The sequence below is a fragment of the Sordaria macrospora genome, chromosome 3, assembly GCF_033870435.1.
Source record: "Sordaria macrospora chromosome 3, complete sequence".
NCBI classification, from domain to species: Eukaryota; Fungi; Ascomycota; class Sordariomycetes; order Sordariales; family Sordariaceae; genus Sordaria; species Sordaria macrospora.
In genome coordinates this window covers 1,199,024-1,224,791 of record NC_089373.1, presented here as the reverse complement: position 1 = coordinate 1,224,791, position 25,768 = coordinate 1,199,024, and the positions used below count along the sequence as shown (strand labels likewise).

General features: G+C 52.7%; 5 protein-coding genes across 5 annotated transcripts; 2 read left to right on the top strand and 3 right to left on the bottom strand.

Moving 5' to 3' along the window:
* Positions 1-3,060: 3,060 nt before the first annotated feature.
* Positions 3,061-7,523, top strand: SMAC4_01803 (uncharacterized protein). The gene is made up of 10 exons (XM_066089652.1): positions 3,061-3,886; positions 3,942-4,060; positions 4,121-4,359; positions 4,419-4,511; positions 4,648-4,687; positions 4,761-5,047; positions 5,348-6,041; positions 6,093-6,168; positions 6,223-6,587; positions 6,650-7,523. Exons 1-10 carry the CDS (start codon positions 3,638-3,640, stop codon positions 7,167-7,169), a joined length of 2,682 nt encoding a protein of 893 aa, XP_065946416.1. The 5' UTR covers positions 3,061-3,637; the 3' UTR covers positions 7,170-7,523.
* A 72-nt stretch (positions 7,524-7,595) lies between these two features.
* On the bottom strand, positions 7,596-9,393 carry SMAC4_01802 (uncharacterized protein). Its single transcript, XM_066089651.1, has 2 exons — positions 9,163-9,393; positions 7,596-9,086 (listed from the first exon to the last, which is right to left on the bottom strand). The coding sequence occupies exons 1-2, from the start codon at positions 9,375-9,377 to the stop codon at positions 7,910-7,912; spliced, it is 1,392 nt and encodes a 463-aa protein (XP_065946415.1). The 5' UTR covers positions 9,378-9,393; the 3' UTR covers positions 7,596-7,909.
* Positions 9,394-9,794: 401 nt separating this feature from the next.
* SMAC4_13455 (uncharacterized protein) lies at positions 9,795-10,635 on the bottom strand. The gene is made up of 3 exons (XM_003348731.2): positions 10,521-10,635; positions 10,342-10,451; positions 9,795-10,281 (listed from the first exon to the last, which is right to left on the bottom strand). Exons 1-3 carry the CDS (start codon positions 10,533-10,535, stop codon positions 10,191-10,193), a joined length of 216 nt encoding a protein of 71 aa, XP_003348779.2. The 5' UTR covers positions 10,536-10,635; the 3' UTR covers positions 9,795-10,190.
* A 1,199-nt stretch (positions 10,636-11,834) lies between these two features.
* On the top strand, positions 11,835-15,835 carry SMAC4_01801 (uncharacterized protein). Its single transcript, XM_066089650.1, has 4 exons — positions 11,835-12,003; positions 12,057-12,127; positions 12,198-14,795; positions 14,851-15,835. The coding sequence occupies exons 1-4, from the start codon at positions 11,925-11,927 to the stop codon at positions 15,580-15,582; spliced, it is 3,480 nt and encodes a 1,159-aa protein (XP_065946414.1). The 5' UTR covers positions 11,835-11,924; the 3' UTR covers positions 15,583-15,835.
* Positions 15,836-16,487: 652 nt separating this feature from the next.
* On the bottom strand, positions 16,488-23,365 carry SMAC4_01800 (uncharacterized protein). The gene is made up of 3 exons (XM_003348729.3): positions 22,609-23,365; positions 17,262-22,543; positions 16,488-17,197 (listed from the first exon to the last, which is right to left on the bottom strand). The coding sequence occupies exons 1-3, from the start codon at positions 22,914-22,916 to the stop codon at positions 17,166-17,168; spliced, it is 5,622 nt and encodes a 1,873-aa protein (XP_003348777.2). The 5' UTR covers positions 22,917-23,365; the 3' UTR covers positions 16,488-17,165.
* Positions 23,366-25,768: the final 2,403 nt, after the last annotated feature.

The window sequence follows — 25,768 nt, the reverse complement described above, 5'->3', positions numbered from 1 at the left end:
ATCACCGATTATAGCGTGGGGCAATCACCTCCGGAATCGTGTTTCCGGGATGCCCGACCTGCCGACTGAGCCCAAATTGGGAACATCGAGTTGTTGTTCTCAGGTGGGAGGAGTAGGACTGACAGTGACGAGTGCTTGGTGCATCCACATGACAAGTGACGGAGCCAGTTCGCTTCATTGGCGCCGCTTGGATTTCTTGGGCCTTTAGCACTTTCTACTGGTAATAACTTTTCTAAACCCATGGTCAGCTGATCCTCAAAAGTCTTTGAAAGATGAGCCTGGCCTTCTGGGTAGATACGAGAACGAAAGAAACCAGCCCAAGAGGGTTTGGTGAGAGAAGATCGGCGGCTATGGTACTCGATAATCTACGACAGGTCAGGAACCGATCCATCGGGTATCCCTGAGTTGGCCCTATAGCGGAAAAGGGTTGCTTTTTGTTTAGACCAACATGACCAGCACAGAAGAAGGAAAACTCGGCTCGTCAGGTGATTCCTGTTCAGGGGTTGAGATGGCGGGTCGGGTGTTGTAGGATGTTTTGGTCACTTCGAATGTTGCCGGCATGAAGCTGTGATGGTTGGCGGTTAGTGACCTCTTGTTAAAACCAGACGAAACGTTTCCCTCGTATGGCATGTCGGACCCGGGGCAACACCCTTCGCATGAATGGTGACAGGCTTCCCCGCAATAAGGTAAAGTGGAAGACCGAAGAATACTGCGAACATGATTCCATCAGACTGGCTGTGCAGCTGCCAACGTCTTGAAATGATCTGCAAGCTGCCTATTCGAGAACTGGTTGCCGCACTTGAAGCCGGTATTATTTCTTGCCGTGGGGGTTCCTTCTGTCACTCAGGTGAGTGAGTCGTGTCAGACCAGACACCAGACAGGCAAAAGTCGAAGAAGAGAAGGAAGGACGATCTGACAGCCAAGTCCGAATTCCATGCCTTTGTCGTCGATGGCACCTTGAGGGCAGCTTGGATCGCTGGAGTTGACCGAGGCGGTTAGCGCGGCTTGGCCGGATGCTACCCACCCGGGCCACCCATCCACCGCGCAGGACCTCCGGGTCCTTGGCTTTTTGCTGTTTTCTCGGTCAGGAACGAAAGCCGGGAGAAGGTCGGTGGTTGAATTGGGAGTCTTGGAGACCCATTTTTGCGCATGCCAGGAGTAGCCGTGAAACGATGACGTCGGTGTCAACCATGTTTGAGAATAAGACTCTCTGTAGTCAGGCGACTGACGGAAGTTTGTGTAACAGAAAGTTGAGGCTGCGGCGGTTCTGCTATGTTCAAGATCGTCTCACAGTGTTTTTGTCCGATAAAAATTGTCAAGTTGTGGAAGTGAACGTCGCCGACGGGAGCTGTTGGTAGTTTGGAGAGTTGCGATCTCGATGATCGGTCTCCAAGGAAGGTCTCATTCCTTATCTTATCGATAGGTTATCGGAGTGAACTTTCTCGCATCCATGTCATAATGACAGGGTCAAGGGGGGTTGTTGGTTTTGACCATGGAGACTTTGTCGGCGGTGTCAATTCTCTTGACATGTACTGGGGGCAAGCAAAGTAGCAACATGGAATGGTCGTTGATGAGAAGAATCGTACTTTCGTTGAACAATTCATAGAACCCGATGTTAAACATCCAATTGCTCTTGCCGTGCCCGACGGAAAAGAAACGCGGGGCTCCAGTAGCTGAGAACGGAAGCTACGGCGGGTGAGGTGGATTCGGTGAGGGATGGAGCTAACTATCTTATGAGGGGTAGCTGACACTTGGGAATCCCTTCTTCCTCTCGGACATGATCAGCATTTTCTTTCTCTTGTTATTTTCGGCATCTTTCTATGCTCACTGGCTGACTGGGTGAATGCTGTTACGGATGATTTATTCTACAGTACAATACATGTTAGTAGCATCAGATATCTTGACTCCTCTCAGCACATTGAGGCTGTTAGTGCTGCCTCTGTAGCTTTCGTTCTTCACGGCACTTACAACCCGTTCTTTACCTCTAGAGACCCAGCTGCCATCCACCATTCCACCTACATTAGTCATGCACATCCAAGTCATTGACGCTGGACAGCAAACTCGTACGTTCAACAACGGAATCTTTTCAAAGTTCTGGTGAAATCTCTGTCGTCAACCTTGACAGATCGTGGAGATGGTTACCTACCAGCCTACCTACCCAGAAGAGCTGAGGTACGTCAACAGTTCAGCACAAACATGCAGCCGTGCACTAAAAGGGACACTAAGACCCCACCGGTTAGTGCCTGCCATCCGTGTGTGTGCCATCCCAGGGCGTGGGGCCTTGACCTCAGGCCCGCCCATGCGCTGTCCAGGTCTGCCAATCCCTTTGAGCGCCTCGTGATTTGTTCCTTGCATCAACCAACTGCCATCCGACTCCCACTCTTACGATCTGCTCTCATTCCTGCAACAACGTGCACCCACGCATATGTTGCGGAGGTCATGACAAAACAATTTCGTCCTCCTCGAAAGGTCTGCGTTTTGTTTTCCTTCCCTTTTTGTCCCGTTGCCTTCTCAACTCCCCCGCCATTCGTTCAGGTACCTCGGTTGCCAGGCCATGAACCCTCGTTGTTAATGTCTGACAGCACAGAGAAAAACACCCACTCTGGAGAGTCTTGGACACTGCTCTTTGGCCCCTTCACTGGATCCTCTTTTTCAGCTCTCTTCAAAATGCAGAAAAGAGTCCACAGAAAGTCCCTTGTTTCAGCCAAGCGGATCTGAGTTTAGAACAGTTCAAAAAGTCTCTTCATTCTGTCAACTCTCGTTTGTCCACTCTATACAGACTTTAACATCATCACTTCGACACCTTGCCTGCGTAGTTAATCCCAAACACGGCAGCGCCATGTTATGTACAACTTGGAAGCCACAAGGAGTGTTCCTGACGGGAACCTTGCTGCACCCCGGACTCAAAACGTCCAATGGTTGCCGTCCATGTTCAACGGCCTAGTTAAAACCTCAGCTCCCTTGCCTTGGCTTTGGGGCTCTACAAGCGTAGAGGCACAAGGGGGTTATGTAACCGGATCAACTTAGTATCCAATCTTCTTTCTGCTTGCCTCTTCTTCTCTCCTCATTACAAACGGGTAGAGATGTACACTACAAGTACATGCCTTTGCCCCATATACGTGTAGGCCGGTAGTCTCCGTTGTGTTGGCATTTTGTGGTCCCTGATCCTGGATCCCGGGATCAATTCTCAGTCTCCAAGCTGGGTCATGAGTCCATTTCCTCCCACTTAGCCCGAGCTCCATCATCATGGCAGCGGACGAAAGAGGTAGCCGGCTTAAAGTCCACTCGTAGTACTTAAATGCACGTCTGCATACCTGCTATCCACATGGCTCGATCGCGTCCAACTGCCAGGCTGAGTAAGGCTAGGAGATATATTTATATCTGCGTGCCGGGAACGCGGTGCTCTGATCTTTCCCTCTTGTTCCTGAACTTCCAGCTATCCACCATCCTGGCTTAGCCCGTAGCTCCCTTTGTTCTACCTCAACCTAGCTAGACATAGCTCCCATCCGACCTCGACTACTTACTTCCTTCTTCCCCCGGTTTTCATCCAGCAACTCCTCATCCAAAAAGTTCTCCAAAAAGGAACATTTTCTCCGACCTTCAACCCAAAGCTTGCGTCTGTCATAAGCAATTCAACATGCCGAGTGCCGAAACCATGGCCAGTAACCCAACCACTGCCCTTGGGCAGCTTAAAACAACCGGAAAACATGTCCTGTCCAAGCTTCAGCAGCAGACTTCGAATGCCGACATTATTGACATCCGCCGCGTTGCTGTGGAGATCAACCTCAAGACCGAGATCACCTCCATGTTCCGGCCTAAAAGTGGCCCCAGACAGCTTCCGACATTGCTTCTCTACAACGAGAGTGGCTTACAGTTGTTTGAGCGTGTAAGTCTGCATAGCTAAGGAACTGAAATCCGAGTCTTGAGCTAATACATCCCAGATCACCTATCTTGAAGAATATTATCTTACCAATGATGAGATCGAAATCCTCACCAAACATGCCACCGAGATGGCCGAGTTCATCCCCTCGGGCTCCATGGTCATTGAGCTTGGAAGCGGGTAAAGACCTACCAGTTCCGGGTTGAACCCGGCAAATGGAATAAGCTAACTCTTCTCCAGAAACTTGCGCAAAGTAAACCTTCTATTGCAAGCTTTGGATAATGCCGGCAAGGAAATCGATTACTATGCCCTTGATCTGTCTCGAGAGGAGCTGGAACGCACTCTCGCTCAGGTACCATCCTACAAGCACGTCAAGTGCCATGGTCTTCTCGGAACATATGACGATGGACGTGACTGGCTCAAGGCCGCAGAAAATACCAACAGACAGAAATGCATTTTGCACCTCGGATCAAGTATCGGTAAGCGTGGTTACGAACGGAACTGGCTGAGCCAAACCCTGACATAATCCTTTCTTCAGGCAACTTCAACCGCAGTGACGCCGCCGATTTTCTCAAGGGCTTTTCGGACGTCCTTGGACCCAATGACAAGATGCTTCTTGGCGTTGATGCTTGCAATGACCCGGCGAGGGTATAGTACGTATTGGACAAAACTTTTCGGGACGTCATCACGAACATCGCTAACCATATACTAGCCACGCTTATAACGGTTTGTGCTACTCATGTGACATGGAATAGGACCACATCAAGCTGACAATACCCACACAGACAAGGAAGGTATCACTCATGAGTATGTCATACCCTATTTCTGTCGCTCATGGCGGCTCTCACTTTCGGCCCAACACCAACACTGACAATTCTAGGTTCATTTTGAATGGCCTCCGTAACGCCAATGAGATCCTCGGAGAGACGGCTTTCATCGAGGGCGATTGGAGGGTCATTGGCGAATATGTGTATGACGAAGAGGGCGGGAGACACCAGGCCTTTTACGCCCCCATTCGCGACACTATGGTTATGGGCGAGTTGATCAGGTCACACGACAGGATCCAGGTCGAACAAAGCCTAAAGTACTCCAAAGAGGAGTCACAGAGGCTCTGGAGTAAGGCGGGATTGGAGGAAGTCACGGTTTGGACGTACGGCGACGAATACGGTAAGTTGCTTCCATAATCTTTCCTTGCTTGGGTTTTCCCAGCTTCTTCTGGGACTACCTGTTTGAGCCGTCTGACCGGTGTTACCGCACCTTCCCCACACCCTACGGACCAGTCGTATGATGACAAGATCTCGCGGCGTCTCCTGATGGGCACAGCTCCTACACCGGTACATGTTTACCGATACGCAGGTTGGCGCTGGGCTGCGGGGTTTAGGTAGCGTGTGCATGGGCTGGAGAGGATCGAGAATTTGTGCCATCAGTACCATCGATCCATGCTGACCTCCATTTGTCGTGCTGCAGGACTCCATCTGCTCGCCAAGTCAAGGATGTCATTCAGTCTCATTCCTTCGGTATACGCTCGCACCGCACTTCCATCTCTGGACGACTGGGAAGCCCTTTGGGCGACATGGGATATCGTCACACGTCAGATGCTTCCCCGGGAAGAGCTTCTGGAAAAGCCCATCAAGCTCCGAAACGCCTGCATCTTTTACCTCGGTCACATTCCGACCTTCCTCGACATCCAGCTCACAAAGACCACCAAGCAAGCCCCGTCGGAGCCAGCTTACTTTTACAAGATCTTCGAGAGGGGCATTGACCCTGATGTCGACAACCCGGAGCTGTGTCATGCACACTCGGAGATTCCTGACGAATGGCCGCCCGTCGAAGAAATCCTGGCCTATCAGGAGACGGTACGGTCCCGGTTGCGCGGTCTCTATGCAGGCGGCATGGAGAATATCCCGCGGAATGTGGGCCGGGCCATTTGGGTTGGGTTCGAGCACGAGCTCATGCATATCGAGACGCTGTTGTACATGATGCTACAGAGCGACAAGACGCTACCCCCGACCCATATTCCGCGCCCCGACTTCGAGAAGCTCGCCAGGAAGGCAGAGTCCGAGAGGATTCCCAGTCAGTGGTTCAAGATTCCGGCCCAGGAGATGACCATCGGTTTGGATGATCCTGAGGATGGAACGGATGTTAATACGCACTATGGCTGGTGAGTTGTCTGTGTTTAATGAAGATGAACAGGAGGCTAATTGTCAAATAGGGACAATGAGAAGCCCGTAAGACGCGTTCAAGTTGCTGCTTTTGAGGCTCAAGGAAGACCGATCACCAACGAAGAGGTACGTTTACCAGCCAGCAGAATAAGTATCGTTCAATGCTGACATGAACCATAGTACGCGCAATACATGCACAACAAAAACATCGACAAGCTACCAGCCTCTTGGGCCCGCCTAGATAACGACAATGTTACCAACGGAACAAACGGCGTAAACGGTCAGAGCAACGGGACTTCTTCCAAGATCCCATCTTCCTTCCTCGAGAAAACCGCAGTCCGCACCGTCTACGGCCTTGTACCTCTCAAGCTTGCTCTCGACTGGCCCGTCTTTGCCTCTTACGACGAACTTGTCGGTTGCGCAGCCTACATGGGTGGCCGTATCCCTACCTTTGAAGAGACGCGGAGCATCTACGCTTATGCCGAGGCTCTCAAGAAGAAGGAAGCCGAGAGACAATTGGGAAGGACCGTGCCGGCTGTTAATGCGTATGTCCTCTTTTCTCCCCCTTTCCAGAACGCTTACTAACATATATACCTCACCAAAACAGTCACCTAACCAACAACGGCGTGGAAATTACTCCCCCATCCTCTCCCTCCTCCGAGACTCCCTCCTCCGAGACTCCCTCCTCCGAGACTCCCTCCTCCGACTCTCACTCTGAACCCCCTTCCTCCGACAACAACACCACCACCACCACCACCACCACCACCACCACCACCCCAACAACATCAGACCTCTTCGCAGACCTAGACACCAACACCGCCAACGTCGGTTTCCACAACTGGCACCCCATGCCCATAACCTCCAAGCCCGACACCCTCCTCGGCCAAGCCGAGCTAGGCGGCGTATGGGAATGGACTTCTTCCGTCCTGCGCAAATGGGACGGGTTCCAGCCTATGGAGCTGTACCCGGGTTATACGGCGGATTTCTTTGACGAGAAGCATAATATTGTGCTGGGAGGCAGCTGGGCTACGCACCCAAGGATTGCGGGAAGGAAGAGCTTTGTTAATTGGTATCAGAGGAATTATCCTTATGCGTGGGTGGGGGGGAGGGTTGTTAGGGATTTGTGAGGAGGTGGATGAGTAGAGTAGGGGAAGGGGAGTAAAGTAAGGGGAGTAGAGGAAGGGGTGGTGTGGTGTGGTAGCCGTGGGTATGAGCTCTGTTGGTTCTGTTTTGTCGCATACACCTAACCACACTCCCACGGTTAGATACGTTGGGGAACAGCTAAAGGATTAGCTGAGGAAGGGTAAAGGGAAGAAGACCATCATTTTATCTATCTTATTTTGGTTATCAGTCCTCTGGGCGTTTTGTTTTGGTTAGGAAGCTGGTTAGCTGCATAGTCCCTTGAGATAGTCACGGATGTTGCTGCATACAACACAAGAGAATCGGATCTATTGGGCAAAAGCAATTTGCGAGCCCTTCTGTTTGAACATCGGTGCCAGTGTTTGTTGGTGTAAATGACAAAAGTTGGTATGAAATGACTTCCAGCTTCACCTGACACATTTGACTGTTGTTAAATAAGGAAGGTATCTACAAGTACGTTCCCGTGCCCGCCTGCGGTCTTCAATTGCGGCCATTTCTTCCAAGTCATTCATTGTCGTGATACCTGAAGTGGTCTTGCATGTTTATAAGACTTACATCACATATCATTTCATTTCAGTCTATAACCATTTCGGGCTCTCTCTCTAGCTTGCAAGTGACTCGTGACAACCGCGCCACCTAAGTAGTCTACTCATAACCAGCAACTTGAGATGACCCGATATCTATAACAGCGAGGTAAGTACCTAAGAAAAATACTAACCTCAACACCTCAATACTGAATCGTTCCCACCCCCTTCAACCTTAAATACACATCCGTCCCCCACCCATACAAACTCTGCACCGCAATCCCTCCCCCAAAGTACTCAGCATACGCCCTACTCAACGGCAGTCCATACCCGAGCCCAGCAATCGTGCTCCCGCCCACGCCCGTCGTCGAAATCAATCCCATGGCTTCCTCCCCCCACGCCCCTACCCCAGGCGGCTCATCCTCCTCACCTTCGTTAAATGTCGTAAACGAGTACCCCCAAATATGCGGCAGCACAGCCGGGTTGATGCCCCCTCCTCTATCCCTGATCCTAATCGTCACTCCCGGAGCGTGGTCATGTAGCGGGATAATGCCGTACGCCTTTGTTTTGCCTTCGTTGGAAGGCTTGGAAGGACAATCGGAGTATACACCCGGCGTCGCCGCGCTGGCGGGACTACTCACCGGCTCGGGCGCAATGGTTATGACGACCGGCTCGCGGCTCATGCCATTTTCTACCGTCGCGCGGAATGCGTTTTTGAGGAGTTCCGTGACGATGTACTCGAGGTGCATGGGCACGAAGGCGAAGCTAGCCTCTGGATCGCCGTCGAGGACCCATTCGGGCCGCACACCGTAGTTGAGCTCGCAGATGTCGGCTACGAAACCACCGCAGGAATCGATCACGTTCGCGGGCCGCAGGGCGGTGTCGATGACGCCGATGTAAGACGGGTGCGTCTCCGGTTCCGGGCAGGGGGTCGGAGAAGCTTCCGGGTCGAAATGGGGGGTGGAGCTGTAGTGCAGGGCTATGTGCTGCTCGGCTACTAGGCGGGTGCCGATGCGGGCGCGCAGGTGTTCATCGAGGAAGCGGGTGACTTCCTGGGAAGAAATGTACTTGCGGCATTCGATGAAGCCCTTGGCGAGGATGGGGATGGTGTCGGTGTGCGTCTGGACGAGCTCGGCGAGGACCTGGGTGAATTTGATTTCGTCGTCGAGGGTGGAGATGGTCTTGCCTTGCCAGGGGAGTAAGGTGGACAAGGAGTGCTGGTAGTTGTTGTAGATGCGCGAGATGTTGGGGTTGGACACGACGATGTAAGGGAGGTTGCGCAGGGCTTGGATGCGGTGGGCGAGGCGGATGGGGAGTAGGGAGAGGGTGAAGCGCGCTGAAGAGAGGAGGGCTTCGGCGGAGAGAGGGGGGCGGCCGTGTCTGGATGTTACCAACAATTGTTAGTTCCGATGCCTCTGCTGATGAACTCCAGGACATTTGAAGGACGAAGTAGTACTTGACGAGATCGGCCAGACTCAGCTGGTGTAGAGGCTGGTTAGCCAGCCATGGGACTTTGTCCTCTAGCTCATGGCGACTGCTGAGCGGGCGGTCGTACTGGGGTCTTTCCTGGTGGGTGTGAAAGAGGGAAAACGGTCTTCTTGAATAAGGAGATCTCAACAAGGAGGCCTTGAGAGGGCTGGGGAACCTCGATGGCCTCACGATGAATTTCATGTCGGCATGTTGTCCGGTAACGGGTTTCTGGTAACGAGAATTGATCGGGGACTTTTTGGTGCACGTAGGGTCCTCCCATCCTCCGGTCCGGTTGAGGTCCGGTGGAGAGTGCAGTGTGCTTCTGTCATCCAAACAGTGTGTGCGTGCGACTTGCGATCAGCGCCGTGACGGGATGACATAGTGGTTACCGCTGAAACAGGGTTATCGTGGCCCAATCGATAGGCCGATAAGGGGCTGCCCAGGCCCCAGGGCCGCTTGGAGCACCTTGAGGGCTGGCGGCGGCTGTTTTGGCTGCCGCTGCTTCCCGTTCTGTCTTACTGTTGGTTCATATTTCCTTCAACGTGAAGCACGCATCGCATTCATGCCTCGACTCGGTTGGATGCCCCTGGACTGTACTGTGTACAGTCAAGCGGTTTAAAGGCACAGCTACCTTTGGCAAGTTGGATATCTTTCTTTGAATTCATAACAATCATCAAATGACCGCCCCTCTATCTGACTGGAAATGCACAGCCGGTTTCAGTGGAGTGAGTGACTGCCGCTGAAACGACAACGAAGCCGCTGGCATGTAAGCCAGCCCTTGTCGCTGTCCAGAGGTAACCTCTCGCTCAGTGTTACCCCGCGATTGGTGCCCCGCATGCCCGAGATCCATCCAGATCAAGACGGGATGCCTCTCTCCAGCTTAGCGGGCAACTGTTGTTGTCTCATCCCATGTCCGTTCTTTCCGCTCAACTGTGTAATATCATGATTTCCCAATGTTCCGCCCCTTGACGCCTGATGCTTCAAACCATCTTGTTGAAATTGGATGCGCTCCTTTTACTGGGTCCTGACCTCCTGATCCGCCTCGACGTCCTTGACGTGCTCGTGGCTGGCAAGGCTGTGGACAGAGCCCTCGGGGAAAATGGCCCTGTAAAGGAAGAATGTGTAAGCACTTTGTCCCAAATCAGACAGAAAAGCTAGGTCTTACTGGAAGGCCTTGATGAGAGTATACTCGTGGCCGATCTCACCGCCCTGCTTCTTGACGTCCTCCTTGGTCTTGTTGATATCCGCGTCGCTGGCGTCGTCCTTGAGGGTGACCTGTCGTGATGGACAGGTTAGTAAGGGGGGCCACAGAAGCTGTTAGGTGCAACTGTGTGGGATGCTTACAATGTAGGAAGGCATGTTTGCGGTAGTGAGTGGTTGTGTGGTGTGAGAATGTAGAGAAACTGATTGTGATGTTTTGTCGTGAACTTGGAGAGTTGGTACTGCGTCTGGAGGAGCGGACGATGGAGCATCTTATACCTGACAGATCGGATACAAGTGGACTCGAACTACACTACGGTTGCACATGCGCCAGATAAGCGGCAATCATGCTACCTACCTAGATTGTCTTCCTGCTATCCCGTTGAGGAGACACAAGTGACGCGGCACCAGGGAATCATCAGCATCCTCTGGAGCGCATGATACGTCATATCCACTTGGTCTAGCTTTTACTGCGCCCGTGCCAGCAACAGCCTGCCGCCGGTCATTTGTGACTTGTGACACTCTTTTGGTTGCCAGGCGTGGGGACGACAGAGACAATCCTTTCATGCTCTCAGCGCCCAACAGGCCAACTTCAAAAACGAAACGAGGAGCGCTTAGGCGCGGGCTGAGACAACACTAACAGTAGGCAGATGGTTGCTCGCCCACTTGGTCCCCCTTTCCCGCGGAGAACCCGATCCAGTCATCTGTCGACCATCTCACTGTTCAAAGCCTTGGAATGTTACCTGCCTCTTGGATCTCTATTGCACGCCATATCCTCCTCAAATCACCCTCCCATCAACGCCAATTACGTATGTAACCCTCGTAATGGTGTGTTGTGCAAGATGGGATGCCATGGCTCGCTGTTTGACGTTGCGGGCCCATCCGGTATTCTTCGGTCGACGCCGTACTTCCATGTCAACAACTGTTTGTTGAGAGACTCGTAACAAAGAGTGGATTTCTCAGAGTGGTTGTCGACTTGGACGCAAGAGGTCCCTGAACAATTCAATGCATGCAGAGTCTCCACCAGTCACTCAGAGGGTTAACAGTCAAGGTCATGCTTGAGACAGAGAAAGACATCTCAACCAGTTAAGCCTATATTTCCGTACAAGTCTCGTGCATAGTTGCTCCGAAGAAGGACCCCAGGAGTTGATTGGAGATGTAAAATGTGACTATTCTGTTAGTTCCAGAGTTGAAAGCGCCCCTCAGCCTTCGGTTCGTCTGTTGTTGAAGGTTCCAAGACTTCAGGGTCATGACTGCCCTGTCAGGGTCTCGAACTCCCCGCATCATGCGCTTGCTTCACTCTTTCCCGCTCCAGGGCGATGCTGCCGGGTATCGCCTGCCGGGAGGCGGTCCCACCAGGTCCCTTATCTCTTATCGATAAGCCACTTGGCGCTCTATCAGAAAGTCGGCCACCCGAAAATTTCTGGAGCTTTTGGCAGTTGAATTGGAAGCGAGTCCCGTCGCATTTCCACTTGCACCTGCTGCCATCGCGACCGCGTATCCATCCATACTGAACTTGCAAAAAGTTCACGGACACCAGCCGTAATCATGGCCGACGTCCAAGCCCACAAACCCCATCGGGCTTCCAAGAAGTCCAAGGAGAAGACGGGTTCCAAGCATACAGGTGGTATGTTTATGCCATTTGTTTCTTTTTCTTGTTAATACTGACCGTCCCTGTAGAACAGAACCCCAAGGCCTTTGCCTTCTCCAACCCCGGTAAGCTTGCCAGACAAGCCGCCAGATCCCATGATGTAAGGAAGACAAACAGTCCATCAATCCATCTTTCCATGACCATCATCACTAACTGGTATCCCCCGACAGATCAAAGAGAAGCGTCTTCACGTCCCCGCCATCGACCGTGTCCCCGATGAACCGCCCCCAAGACTCGTTGCCATCGTTGGCCCCCCCGGTGTAGGAAAGACCACCCTCCTCAAGTCCTTCATTAGACGATATGCAAAGGAAACCATCCAAGACCCCGTGGGACCTATCACGGTCGTCACCTCCAAGAAGCAGAGATTGACCTTCATCGAATGCGCCAACGAACTCGAGGCCATGGTCGACATCGCAAAGGTCGCCGACATTGTCCTCCTGATGATCGATGGAAACTTCGGATTCGAGATGGAGACTATGGAGTTCCTCAACGTCCTTGCCGCCACCGGTATGCCCGGAAACGTCTTTGGCATCCTCACCCATCTCGACCTGTTCCGGAAACCACAGGCACTCAAGGACGCAAAGAAGAGGTTAAAGCACAGACTTTGGAGCGAACTCTACCAGGGCGCCCACCTTTTCTACCTTTCCGGTGTCCTCAACGGCCGTTACCCCGACCGCGAAATCCACAACCTCTCCCGCTTCTTGTCCGTCATGAAGAACCCCCGCCCGCTCATCTGGCGCAACACCCACCCTTATACCATCATCGACAACTACCGCGACGTCACCCACCCCACCCAGATCGAAGAAGACGAGAAATGCGACCGAACGATCGAGCTGTCCGGCTACCTCCGTGGTACAAATTTCTCCGCCGAGAACCAAAGAGTACATATTGCTGGCTTGGGCGACTTCACAATCAAAGAGATCGAACAATTACCTGATCCTTGCCCGACACCCGCTATGGAACAAGCACTGGCCAAGGCAGCTGGCAAGACCGGCAGGAGGCGACTCGACGAGAAGGACAAGAAGCTCTGGGCGCCCATGGCCGACCGCAGCGGCTTGAAGATTACTGGCGACCACATCGTTATCACTAGGGAGAACGGTTTCACATTCGACAAGGATGCTGTGGGTGTCGAGCGCGGTGAAGGAGAACAGCTTATTATCGACCTGCAGAGCGAGAGGCGTCTCCTCGGCCAGACAGACGACGGTGTCAAGCTGTTCGCAAGCGGACAAAAGATCAACCAGCTTCCTGAGGAGGATGAGGATGTTGGAAACACTGGTCGCAAGAGCCGAAGAAATGCCAGACTTGCCGAGGGCGAGAGTGGAAATCCTCCCGAAGACGAGGGCTTCGAGAGCGGCGAGGACGACGATGAGATGGAGGACGGTTCCGATGTCGAGTCCGAGTTCAACGAGATGAAGTTGGGCAAGATGTTCAGGAAACAGGTCGACGAAGAGCAAGAAGACGATGTTGCCTTTGCCGACAGTGACTCCGACCTCGGTTCGATATCCGGCGACGAAGACCAAGGATCCGACTTCGACGACGATGAGGATGACGAGGAGGATCCTGAGCTCAAGTGGAAGGACAACATGATGGAGCGCGCAAGTAAGCTACACGGAAGGAGGAAACCCTTCCGCGCTGTCGACCTTGCGAGGTACATGTACGACGAGTCGTTGGCCCCCACAGAAGCCATCAAGAAGTGGGCGGGTCAAGATGAGGAGGAGGATATTGAGGAGGACATCGAAGAGGACGACGAGACCTTCTTCAGGAGGACTGGCAAGGAGAACAGCGAGGACAACTGGGAGGATCGCATGATTCCCAAGTTCGACTACGAACAACTAGAGGCCAAGTGGTCCGACAAGGACGCTGTCGAGGCTCTCCGGAACAAGTTCGCCACCGCCAACCTACTTGACGAGGCTGATGGTGAAGGTGGAGATGGTTCGGATTTCGAGGGTCTTGATGACGAAGACGAGGACGACGAAGGTGACGGTGCTTTCGAGGATCTCGAGGCAGAAGAGACGAACGGCGGAGATGAGGATGGAGAGGAGGAAGAAGACGAAGAGGAACCGCCAGCCGAAAGCCTAGAAGCCGAGCGTGAGAAAAACGCCCGCCGAAAGGAGGAGCTCAAGCTTCGCTTCGAGGAGGAAGATCGCGAAGGTTTCAAGAACGACAAGGCGATCGCCAGGCGAGAAGGTGGCAACGATGAGGAGTTTGGAGAGGACGACTGGTATGACGCTCAAAAGGCCATGATCCAGAAGCAGCTCGACATCAACAAGGCGGAATTTGAGAACCTTGATGAGAGTCAAAGAATTGCTGTCGAAGGCTACAAGGCCGGCAAGTACGCCAGGATGGTCATCGAGGGTGTCCCAGCAGAGTTCGTCAAGAACTTCAGGCCACGGATTCCCATCGTTGTCGGAGGTCTCTCGGCCACGGAGGACAGGTTCGGCTTTGTACAAGTCAGAATCAAGAAGCACCGTTGGCACAAGAAGATTCTCAAGACAGGAGATCCCCTCATCTTCTCCCTCGGCTGGCGCCGATTCCAGTCGCTCCCTATCTACTCCATCTCTGATTCTCGTACGAGAAACAGAATGTTGAAGTACACTCCGGAGCATATGCACTGCTTCGGTACCTTCTACGGCCCGCTGTGTGCCCCCAACACTGGTTTCACATGTTTCCAGTCCTTCTCTTCCGCCAACCCCGGATTCCGTATCGCGGCTACCGGTACAGTATTGAGCGTAGACGAGTCTACCGAGATCGTCAAGAAGCTCAAGCTGGTATGTTACTCTTTATCTTCCATGATTGATGTTTCAAATGCTAACAGTTGTCCAGACTGGTACACCATACAAGATCTTCAAGAACACGGCCTTCATCAAGGACATGTTCAACTCGGCGCTGGAAATCGCCAAGTTCGAGGGTGCCTCCATCAAGACCGTCTCCGGTATCCGCGGTCAGATCAAGCGCGCACTCGCCAAGCCCGACGGCCACTTCCGTGCCACCTTCGAGGACAAGATCCTGCTCAGCGACATTGTCTTTTTGCGCGCCTGGTACCCCATCAAGCCGCACCGCTTCTACAACCCGGCGACCAACCTGGTCGGCTGGCAGAGTATGCGTCTCACGGGCGAGGTCCGCCGCGACCAGAACATCGCCACGCCGCTCGACAAGAACTCGGCCTACCGCAAGATCGAGCGCGAGACCCGTCGTTTCAACCCCCTCCGCGTGCCGCGTGCCCTCGCGGCCGAGCTGCCCTTCAAGTCCCAGATCATCCAGACCAAGAAGCAGAAGAAGGAGACGTACATGCAGAAGCGCGCGGTCGTCGTCCGCGGCGAGGAGAAGAAGGCGCGCGATCTTATGCAGAAGCTCACGACCATCCGCAAGGAGGTGGTGGAGAAGCGCAAGGCCAAGAAGGCGGAGCAGCACGAGAAGTACAGAAAGAGGCTGGAGGATGCCGAGGAGCGCATCCAGAGCAAGGAGAAGAAGGAGAAGAAGGCCTACTGGGAGAGGGAGGGTAAGAAGCGTGGTCCTAGCGGTGATCAGGGTGGTGGTGGTAAGAGGAGGAGGTAAATGTCTGGGGAGACATTGTAGAGGGGAAAAATAATTGTGTTTCTGTTGTTGTGTTAAGTCATCATCGTCATCATCATTACCTTGGGTTTTTCACTTTTGGGGAGTACTACTACTGCTGCTACTGCTACTACTGCTACTGCTACTGTATATAGAGGCATCATATCCACATGCACATCATATCCACATCCATCGATTCATACTAGGAAAAGTAGAGAAATTGTTTCCTTTTCGTCACAACTACCTAGTACGAGCGAAAAGTATCATCGGTTGAGATCCTCACTCATTACATGACCAACACAGCCTGCTTCCTGCCTGGAAGTTTACATACTCTGTGAAAAAAGGTCTCACTGACTCACTCACTGAAGGGACGTGAGTGGGCACATAAACATACGAGAAAAAGGAAAAGAAAAAGACTGAACTGACCGGAGTGTTGCACTCAGCAGCATAGGAATAGTGGTCGAGTCGTTACTCGAAAACAGACAGACAGACAGACCCCCATTATAAGCATATCCATCATCCGTCATGTCCTTTTTGTCCGACCAATGGATAATGGAACAAATGGAGATGGGGATGGGATAGGATGGGATGGACCGACGATGGGGGCAGAGTAAACAGAGTAAACAGAGTAAACAGAGTAAACAGAGTAAACAGAGTAAACAGAGTAAACAGAGTAAACAGAGTAAACAGAGTAAACAGAGTAAACAGAGTAAACAGAGTAAACAGAGTAAACAGAGTAAACAGAGTAAACAGAGTAAACAGAGTAAACAGAGTAAACAGAGTAAACAGAGTAAACAGAGTAAACAGAGTAAACAGAGTAAACAGAGTGGTGAATTGCTGCGTGAGATATCTAGATAGATACCCAAGGTAGGTACCTAATTACGAGAGAGAGCCAAATCTACCTGAATGATCAAGGGGAGACTGACTGACTTCTTTGTTCCTGTGTACATATTACCCACACAACACCAAAACTCAACTCAATGCAGACGAAGCGAAGCGAGGCGAAGCCTTGGAAGTTGGGGTAGTCAAAGCAAAGCAATGGAAAATAGACAAACACACCAAAAAAATTCTTCCAAAATACTACCTATCCAGTATCCAGTATCCAGTATCCAGTATCCAGTATCCATTATCAACATGACTATGTAGTCTCTTCGCTTTTTTGCAAGTTCAATCAACGACATGATAAGCATGTGTGTGTCTGTACAACAATAAGAGCAACAAACGCTGATTCGATGATCAATGACGGACTGACTGACTATGGTACCATAATAACAAGCAGAAAAGCTGGCAAGCAAAACAGACAGACAAAACCAAACGCTGGTCTTTTCGATTCTCTTCTCTTCCAAAACCCTTTCGACAGCTTGATATGCAAATTAGATTATATTCTAGGACAAAAAATTGATGATCTTCCCCATATGAGTGTGTAAAAAAAAGAGAAAACTGATATGCCAAAAAAGCAAGAGTGCGTGTGATGTCTTTCCAAGAATCTTTTATCTTTCAGTTCAATAACCCATTGCCCATACGTGTATGTACGACATCAACATCCATCACAGCAAAGACTTCAACTGCAACTGCAACTGCAACAACTACAACTGGCCAGACAAGAGTGCTTCGGTAGCTGTTTTCATCGAGTTAGCTTTCATACTTTGACGGGGTGACGGTCAGCAGACAGGGATACATACCACTGTTGATATAAGCCCTCCTAGCATCCAGCGGGACGCCAAACCTCCTCTCCAGCTCCTGCTTGATTCCCTTCTTGGTAACCGTCATCAGATCTGCCGTCCTCAAGATCTCACGAATCTCCGCCAACAGCGCGTCATCGCTCGGCATACCCGCCAGGCTGGTCATTTCCAGCCCCTGCTGCGAGGGAGTATGGTCCATAAACTGGGACCCGCCGAACTGGGACTGGCGGTTACCGGCCATCATCATCTCAGAGTTGGCGAAAGACATGCGGCTAGCGTTGTTAACGGGCAGCGATGTCTTATCGGTGTAGCCTCCGAGGGGGTAGCCGACGGTCGAAGCGGGGCGGCTAGCGTAGTTGTAACCGCCGCCGCCGTACTCGGACATGGCAACGTTGTAGGGGTTCTTGGTGGCATAAGAGTATCCCGAGATCTCGGAGCGCATGTCGTCGTTGTTGCCGCCGTGAGAGGTCTGGGCCTCCCAGAGCTCGGCCTGGTACTCCTCCCACTTCTTCTTGGGGATGCTGGCGGGGTCGAACTTGCCCTCGTCAGAGATGACAATCTTCTGACCCGCTTCGCCGGCAACGACACGAGTGTTACCCCAGTTGAAGTCGTCCATGTGCCAGAAAGAGTAGAGAGGAAGGGCGAAACTGAAGACGGGAACGGCAATGATGTAGAGAACCATCCAGCCGATCATTTCCCACTTGCGACGGAGAGTGAAGATGATAGCTTGCAAACCGTAAATCGCACCAAGGAGAATGAAGGCTGTCATGGGCACCACAGTCGCGTTGCGCGCCACCAGGACGATCAAGTAAACGATATAGGCAATGGTGACAGGCTGAACAACCGTAGACAGCAAGTCGATGAACACTATGAATCTCATGCTGAAGCAGCAGAAACCGCAAAGCTGGTTCAAGGGGATAAGCTCGATCAAGTTGTGCACGGTAGAGTTGATCCAACGACGACGCTGGGAGAGGAAGACCTCCCATGAGTCAGGAGCAATAGTCCAGGCGTGGGCGGCGAAGATGTACTTGGTCTTGTAGGTCGAGTGGAACTTGAGGAGCAGTGTTGTCAGGTAACGATCCTCACCAAGGTGAAGAAGGTTCTTCATGTGCAGGGTGTCGACGCGAATGGTGGAATAAGCCTCAACAACCTCGCGACTGACGAACAGTGGCTTGCCAGAGTCGGCAGCGCGAATGCGGTACATGGAGAAACAGCCGGGAAGACAGGTGACGGAACCGAAGAGCGACTCGAAGGCCTTGGACAAGTTGTGCGAGATATAGTACTCGTATACCTGGATCATGGTAACGAAGGAGGCCTTGGCGTTGGTAAGAGCAGTCTCACCACAGCAGGCAATAAGACGGGTATCCTCGAGGAAGGCAGCGACGAAGCGCGTCGCCGAGTCGGGCGCCACAACCGTGTCGGCATCAATTTGCAGCATGTACTCGTAGAATGTCGGGTTCACGCCGATAATATTGCGGACCTGATGGTACATCTCCAACTCGAGCGGGCTCATGGGGAGGTTGTAGTGGACGCGGTTGAGGAAGCGCATCATGACCATCTGGGAGTCACGCTTGCCACGGTTACCGGGACGAGAGACCTCGGAAGGCTTGCCAACCTTGACGATGACCATGAAAGGAACGATATGGCCCTGTACCTCGTAAAGACCGGAGTAGACCTTGCCCATGTTGTGCTGCTTCTGGCCTTCACCGAGCGACTCGAAGCTGAGAGGCTCAGGATCAACCGTCTCCGAAACGCCCAGAATGTCAAGCACAATGCGGGGAGTAGGCCTATCGTTACCCTGACCAATAATCATACCGTCACAGACGATAATGAGAAGCTTGCGCTTATCATCGTACTGCATACGGGCGGCGGAATCGATGGCACGGCGCAGAGAGTCCTCGTCCTCGGTGTAGGCCGGAACCATGGCCATAATGAACTTGTCGAGATTCTCTGGCATATTCTTCTGGCCGAATTGCAGGGCAGCAAAGAACTTGAAGACGATGACAGCTGACAACATGATCGTGATAGCGAGCATGAGGTATTCGGAGAACTGGCAGCGGGCCGAGTTACGTGTATCGACGTCTCCAATATAGAAGAGGTTATCGAGACAGAGCTTCATATCGGCCTTCTTATTCGAGGGAAGATTCGAGGCGTCCCAGAGCTTACTGACGTCTTCGCCGGCCCTTCCTTCGAAGAGATCGACGACAGACTGTTCCATGAAGTTGACAGCATCGGGGTCCGTGGGATCAGGTTCGCCAGGAGCGGCGCGTTGGTGACGTCCACCCTTGAGATATTGAGTCATGTCATAGACACGGCCTTGGAGGATAGCAATTGATTGTTGCTTGCTAGCGAGCTTCTTGACATAGGATGGTGAGTAACCAATGTTGCCAACCTTGTAGCCATTACCCTTGAGGCGGATCAGCTCCTCCGCGTACCAGTCAGGACGACTGTCATTGGTCTGGTGACGGAAATCATGGTAGTGCGCGTGCCGGTCCTGGCTACTGATGACAGCAGCCGCGTTGGTGATGTTGTCCGACTTGTAGTCGAGGGTGACGGTGTCCGCGATCCTGCCATTTTTACCGCGGCACAAAGCCGACACCTGAACGGGAAAGAGGCCAGAAATATCAAGACCAGCGTACTGTGTGAATGACTTTGAATCCAACTTGGGGTAGTGGCGTGGCGCGAAAGCACCAATGTCGAAAATTTGACCGCGAATAGCCGCATAAGCAGGGTTCTTGCCCTTGCCGTCGTAGCTGGACAACTCCTCAGGACTGTAAACGTGCTGCCTGGGGCAGATGAGTAGCGGGAAAACGACAATGAAGAAAGCAGCAAACAAGCAGAAGAACCAGATGATGAAGTTGATGGCCACCTTTTCTCTCCAAGCCATGCGGACATCCTTGCGCGGCATCCTGCCGAGAAGGCGAATGGCGAAATCGGGAATGAACCAAGTCAAAAGATAGACCAAGAAGACCCAGCGCTTACGGCTAGGCTTGTCCTTGTACACCTCAACCTCGGCCATATCCTTCTCGTTGGCCTTCTCCGCCATCTGCTCACGGGTCTCGAATGTCTTGAACATGTCGCCCGCGCCGATAGCAGTACCGGCCTCCGATCGCGTATCCACATCGTTGCTTCCAAAGTAGCCGGCCTTCTTGTCGTACATCTGCGGCGTGGTGCTCGTCGAAGCGAACAGGCGCTCCTTCGGATCGCTGAATGGATCTGGCGTAGAACCATTATCCGACGGCAACGCGTATCGGCCGGAGGTCGAAGTGTTCTCCCCAAGCTGTGCCAGTTCCATCCAGCATCGCTCGCTCAAGAAGACACCAGTAGCGCCAATGGCGACCTCGTTGCTTGGCCACCTCTTGTCCTCAACAACCATCTCGACCTTTTCGCGTTCGGTTCCGACCAAAATGGTCTCAGCATCCGCCAAGCCCAGGAGCTCACCAAACGGCAGGAACAGACTGAAGTCAGCGGAGCGCAGGCGCTGGCTTATCTCAGCAATTCCGAACGTCTGAACCTGTGCCCTGACGCATTTGCTATCGAACTGGTTCGCAATACGCCGGTCATTGGGCTTGAGACAGAAGACGAAATAGCAATTTGTCCCGGGCGCGTTGAAGGATGTCTTGACATTTTCCAGCGCAGAGAGGAATTGGGCCGCCGCGCCTTGTTCTGAGCCCTTGCCGGACTTCCTGCTAGGCTCTCCCGACTCGCTGACCTCGTCAATTGCGATATCCGCATCTGACTTCTCTCCCCGTAGTCGCCGACCGGGGGCGGAACGTCCTTTCCGCGACAAAACACTAGGGGTGCGCATCGGCTTGGAGCTGACTGAGGCCTGCATGACCGTGGTCTTCTCTTGCGGGTGAACCACGGTCTGAAGGGCCTCTTGGCCGAAGAGGCGGATGACAAAGTTGCTCTTGCTGGAGTTGATAAGGTTCATGAGATCACCAGAGATAACCTCACCGTTCTCCTCCACCAAGCCCTTGACCGGGTAGTCGACCTCACCAGCGAAGTGCTTCACCGTGAATGTCGCAGCAGTGTTCTCGGTATAAAAGTTGCTTCCGGGCAGCTTGGCAGTCGCCGAACCAACCTCGATAGCCGGGTTCTTGCCCTCGAAGCGCTTGCGCAGACTCTCAAGCAATTGCATGTCAGTGCGATGACGGCGGGTCTGGTCATCCAAGATGCTGAGAAGACCATTTCCAGGCTTCAGCAATCCCTTCACGGCATCCGAATTGTCGAAGTAGCTTGTCGCGGGGACAGTAACCTCCTCCGTCTCGAGCAGCTCGGCCTTGCGGTCGAAGAAGTTCTGGAGGGTCAAGTTGTACAACTCCTCGGCAGCAGCATTGTTGAGCAGCTGATCAAGCGCGGAGCCGGTGGAAGACTGTTGCTGGAAACCGGGGAAATCGATAATCGAAACAGTGTTGGAGATGGCCTCCTCGGCGGCGCACAGCTTCTGGTTGACGTTCTCGATGATGTAAGCAACGAGAAGCGAGTACAAAGTCCGCGCCAACTCGTCGGCGTTCTCACGAGCACCCGCGGGATCCAACATAACCGTGACCCTTTCCTTATGGATCATCTTGGTCTTGTAACCCAACGTCGTCTGGAGGTCCTGAACGCCAACACCAAGGAAAGCAGCGACAACAGCCAGCACATCCTTGTTCTTGACGGCAGTGACGGTCTGGCCACCCTCATGGGAGAAGCCACCGCTGTCATCGCCAGTAGCGGCAGTGCTCGATGTCGTCTCGAATTCGAGCTGGCCGATATGAAGAATGGCGGCCAAGATCTGGCAGATCTCAGCGATCTCAGTCCTGGGAAACTCGAGTTTCCTTAAGGCCGTCTTGAAAAGCTGGAATCCCTCGGCGTCGTTGATGCCAACTTTGAGTTGCGTAGGGTGACCCAGATACTTCCACCGCTTACCCCCTGTGGTACTTTCCTCAAATCCCAAATGGGCCTTTTCCGCGGGACTTGTACCAGCCAGGAGGTAGTACAGCACGTGGAAGTTGCGTTCTCCGGTTGGTACAGCCGCTATCCTACTCCTTTCCAAGCGATGATCCAAGAGCTTGGCACCGATGAGTTGTGGGCTGGTGGTGGATGCTGTGTCGTATTGCAATTCGAAGAAGAGACCAGCCTTGGAGGCCGTCGGCGTTGTGGCTGTCTTGGTGGTAGTGAGCGTATCGAAGACATATGCGGCAAGGGACACCTTGCTGGAAAGGGGAGTTGAAGACTTGTTGAGGAGTGCGGTCAAGACGTGAGCACGGATAGTAGTCTTTCCTGAGCCCGATTCACCCCTATTGTCTCAGCCGTTAGTAACAAGGTCACGCCGCAGGGTTAACATGAGCAAGAGACGACATACAAGAAAAGTACAGCTTGGTTCTCAGACCGATGCCCAAGACGGATGTAGGCCCTCTCGGCCATGTCCTCGGCACCGCCCATGGCGGAAGACTCTTTGGTGCCATCTCCTTTCGTAGAGCTAGTGTATGTGTTGATGGAAACGAGTGCGTGGGATGAAAGTCGGGAAACAGGTAGCGAGACGTGGAATCGACTGGCCAGATGAGCCGTCAAGTGTGTATCCGACTGAAGATGGGCCGGCAACGAGGGTAACGAAGGTTGGGTATGGGCCCCTCCACCCGTCCCCCCTCCGGGAGGAAGGTTGAGCGCCATAGCGAGAGCGCTGCTGGGAGATTAGTATGTATATCTCGATATGTCTATTAGGACCTCTGGGTCGTCCGGAAGAAGATTGTATCGTCGTCGAAGTCGTCGGCGTCTGTCGTCGATCGAAGTGTTTGGAGTCGTTGTCAAGTCGTCGAGGGTAGGTTGACAATGGCGATTGGGAAGTGGTCGTCCGATGTCAATGCAAATGACAGCCTGCCTCAGCGGAATATGCGACGCGGCCAGGTGTGTGCCGTGGGATCCCAGACAGGACGAAACAGTGAAGACAGTCAGGCAAAACGAGGGTCCAGATGCGACAAAGGCGTCTTGGTAAACGAGCGTCAGAGAGGAGAGGAAAGATAGAACGGCAAGGCTAAGCAAATGTTGTTGGAGACGCTCGAAGCTTTTTCCGAATCTGCAATCCCCAGCGAGCGAGAGAAAGTGTACAGCGATGGGATGCCGTGGGTAGGAAACGGTGGGTAGGTTCACACCGGCGGCGTCGCCTGCTGTCTGATGGAGGCGGTTGACTGGGGAAAGGGGATTCGAATGCTTTCTCTCAGGAGAGGGCTACGGCGGTCTGGATAGGCCAGAGGCGCAGTTCAGCCATACGAAGTACCTGCCCTGTCCTGCATATGATTGGTCGGACTGGGGGACGACTTCTCCACGTCCAGAAGCCATGGGCTGTCCAAGGGGGGTGCGTGATTCAGAATGGAAAATATGTAAACAAGGGAACAAGGCGAGGAATGCAAAAGGCTTCAATTGTTCCACTTCAGCTTCCTCACCCTTCCAGTATAGGCTGGCCGTGATGCCCAGCAAATCTTTTGATCAGATGGACCATCGCATATGGGTCAGGTCTGTTTGCAACTTTTCTGGACAGACGGTCCCGCTGTATTGTTGTCCTGACTGTCGGGACAAACTGGTGATCCTTTTCTTCTGAAGCCCTGTCGAACGGTTCCAGAACCACGACGGTGTACCAGCCTAACCACCAACAGCGGTCGGGTCGCCGCCCAGCTGGATTTTCTCTTCTTCCCTCTTCAGGGGCACGCTGACCCAGCTCGATTTTTCTTGCCCGTCCTTTTCCCATTGCGGTCAGCAACCAGGAGCCCCCCGGGGCGGATGGACGCCTTATGACAGCATTGCTTGCGGAAATCGAGGGCCCATGCCCGCGGAATTAAGCATACGATAGTGTGTGCGCCCCTCTGGGGGATGGAAACACAAGAGTTGTTATTGACATGCTTTGTCCTTTCAGCCTCCTATGCAGTTATTCGGCTGCTATGTTTATACCGAGGTTGGTTTGCAATGTCTCACCCCTACTGGCTTCTCTCCACTGCTGATGCCAAGGAAGGGGGCCGTTCAATCTCTGTTGGTTCGATGGTTTCTGCAAGACCTCTGCCTCGGAAATTGACAAACGTAATCGATGTCAGGCACCATCATACCAGGCTTGTTTGGACTTTGTTTTCGTCTCCTTCCTAGATGTCAAGGGATAGGGAGACCTCCCGCTCTTTGTCAAATGGGCAATTGACTGAAGATGTCGCGGATGACCATTTTGCTTGTCTTGTGAGATGTCCCTGTTGTACCCGTGGGGTGGCGTGCCCTGGGGAATACGAGAGTTGGAGAACAATGGTGGGTGGATTTTTCTGGCTGGTGTTGCCTCTGCGCCGCCAAATTCCTCGTATGAATTGGGAGTAGCGTACGGCACGTGCTAGGGATACCACCTTGTAGGGTTTGTGCGTTGGACCGTCTGCCGGTGTGCCGTAGTCCGGCGTAGTCGGTAGTATGACGCCGTTTTGAGTCTCGCCTTTTTGTTAGTGTTGAGTCTCGGAGATTGGGTCGACGATGCGGTGACGGTTTTTCAGCTTTCAACGCAATGGAAGATGGAGTTGAGGTGGCTCGATACCTTGATGAGGAGTTGATTTGATGAAAAATCTGTTCCCGTGGTTCAATCTCTCCAAGTTATTCGAGGAGGAACAGAAGGCGCAAAAGCAGAATTTGGAGTTCAATGCTGCAGTGATGGAAGGTGCCTGGAATCCAGACAAAAGAAAGACCCCGCCATGACTGCAGGAGCATTCGGACGCCTTTCCAGCGCGTGCTACAGGTGGGCGCCCGCCATCAGGAACAGGAAGGAGCGCGGTTGTCGCTTGCTCGGACGTGCCAATATCGCGCCTGCACAAACCTCCACCGAAATCTGCCTCTAACCATATTAGTGTGCGGCGGTAGGACGGGTTCATCCTTTCCTTTGGTTCTGCCCCTGAATGCATTCCCGCTATGCTTAAAAGTCATGATGCACATGATTTTCAGACATTTTCGTGGGGCACATATGATGTACAGCAAGATTGCATTTATGGGACCCTCAGCTGCTTTGTGTTTGAATTATTTACCGTGTGAATTGAGTTTATGAGTAAAAATTCAAGGTTGTGATCGTCCACAGATCCCCGTTGTTCACCTAATCACCAAGGTGACTAGGGCAATGCACATGTTCTAGAGCATCGGGCATCTGGTGATAGCTTCACGTTCCCACACACAAGCCTGAAGGCAACGTTAACACGACGGGCCATTGAGGCCGTCAGGCCGTCTAACAGAAAACTTTTATGTTTCTTCTACCGTAGAGTCTGACAGTGCAATACGAGCGCAGGCAAAAAGGGGTCGGCAAAAGGAGGACAAAAGACGACTAAAAAAAGAAACCGTCCGGTTGGAGGTGGCACATGGAGTGTGGAGCAGCCTCCTTTGAGAGTCTCATTTTCGCCGCATCTGCCTTGGCTGCCAAGGACAACTTTTCACTTTTGTTGAATATCAATAATTATCATCCTATCGGGGCTCAATGTCCAGTGTCACTCCAAGCGAGATGGCAGGGTACGCAATTGTAC

What these genes read in the sequence shown, in the direction of transcription:
- SMAC4_01800 (XM_003348729.3), bottom strand. Translation starts at nt 22,916, where the DNA reads ATGGCGCTCAACCTTCCTCCCGGAGGGGGGACGGGTGGAGGGGCCCAT. An exon ending in AACCAAGCTGTACTTTTCTT is followed by an intron (nt 22,544 to 22,608) that starts GTATGTCGTCTC and finishes CTGAGACAATAG; the next exon opens with GGGTGAATCGGGCTCAGGAA. An exon ending in GAGGGCTTATATCAACAGTG is followed by an intron (nt 17,198 to 17,261) that starts GTATGTATCCCT and finishes CGATGAAAACAG; the next exon opens with CTACCGAAGCACTCTTGTCT.
- SMAC4_01802 (XM_066089651.1), bottom strand. Translation starts at nt 9,377, where the DNA reads ATGAAATTCATCGTGAGGCCATCGAGGTTCCCCAGCCCTCTCAAGGCC. An exon ending in AGTCTGGCCGATCTCGTCAA is followed by an intron (nt 9,087 to 9,162) that starts GTACTACTTCGT and finishes GGTAACATCCAG; the next exon opens with ACACGGCCGCCCCCCTCTCT.
- SMAC4_01803 (XM_066089652.1), top strand. Translation starts at nt 3,638, where the DNA reads ATGCCGAGTGCCGAAACCATGGCCAGTAACCCAACCACTGCCCTTGGG. An exon ending in GTCATTGAGCTTGGAAGCGG is followed by an intron (nt 4,061 to 4,120) that starts GTAAAGACCTAC and finishes ACTCTTCTCCAG; the next exon opens with AAACTTGCGCAAAGTAAACC. An exon ending in ACCGTGCCGGCTGTTAATGC is followed by an intron (nt 6,588 to 6,649) that starts GTATGTCCTCTT and finishes TCACCAAAACAG; the next exon opens with TCACCTAACCAACAACGGCG.
- SMAC4_01801 (XM_066089650.1), top strand. Translation starts at nt 11,925, where the DNA reads ATGGCCGACGTCCAAGCCCACAAACCCCATCGGGCTTCCAAGAAGTCC. An exon ending in AAGCCGCCAGATCCCATGAT is followed by an intron (nt 12,128 to 12,197) that starts GTAAGGAAGACA and finishes ATCCCCCGACAG; the next exon opens with ATCAAAGAGAAGCGTCTTCA. An exon ending in TCGTCAAGAAGCTCAAGCTG is followed by an intron (nt 14,796 to 14,850) that starts GTATGTTACTCT and finishes ACAGTTGTCCAG; the next exon opens with ACTGGTACACCATACAAGAT.
- SMAC4_13455 (XM_003348731.2), bottom strand. An exon ending in ACTCTCATCAAGGCCTTCCA is followed by an intron (nt 10,282 to 10,341) that starts GTAAGACCTAGC and finishes CTTCCTTTACAG; the next exon opens with GGCCATTTTCCCCGAGGGCT.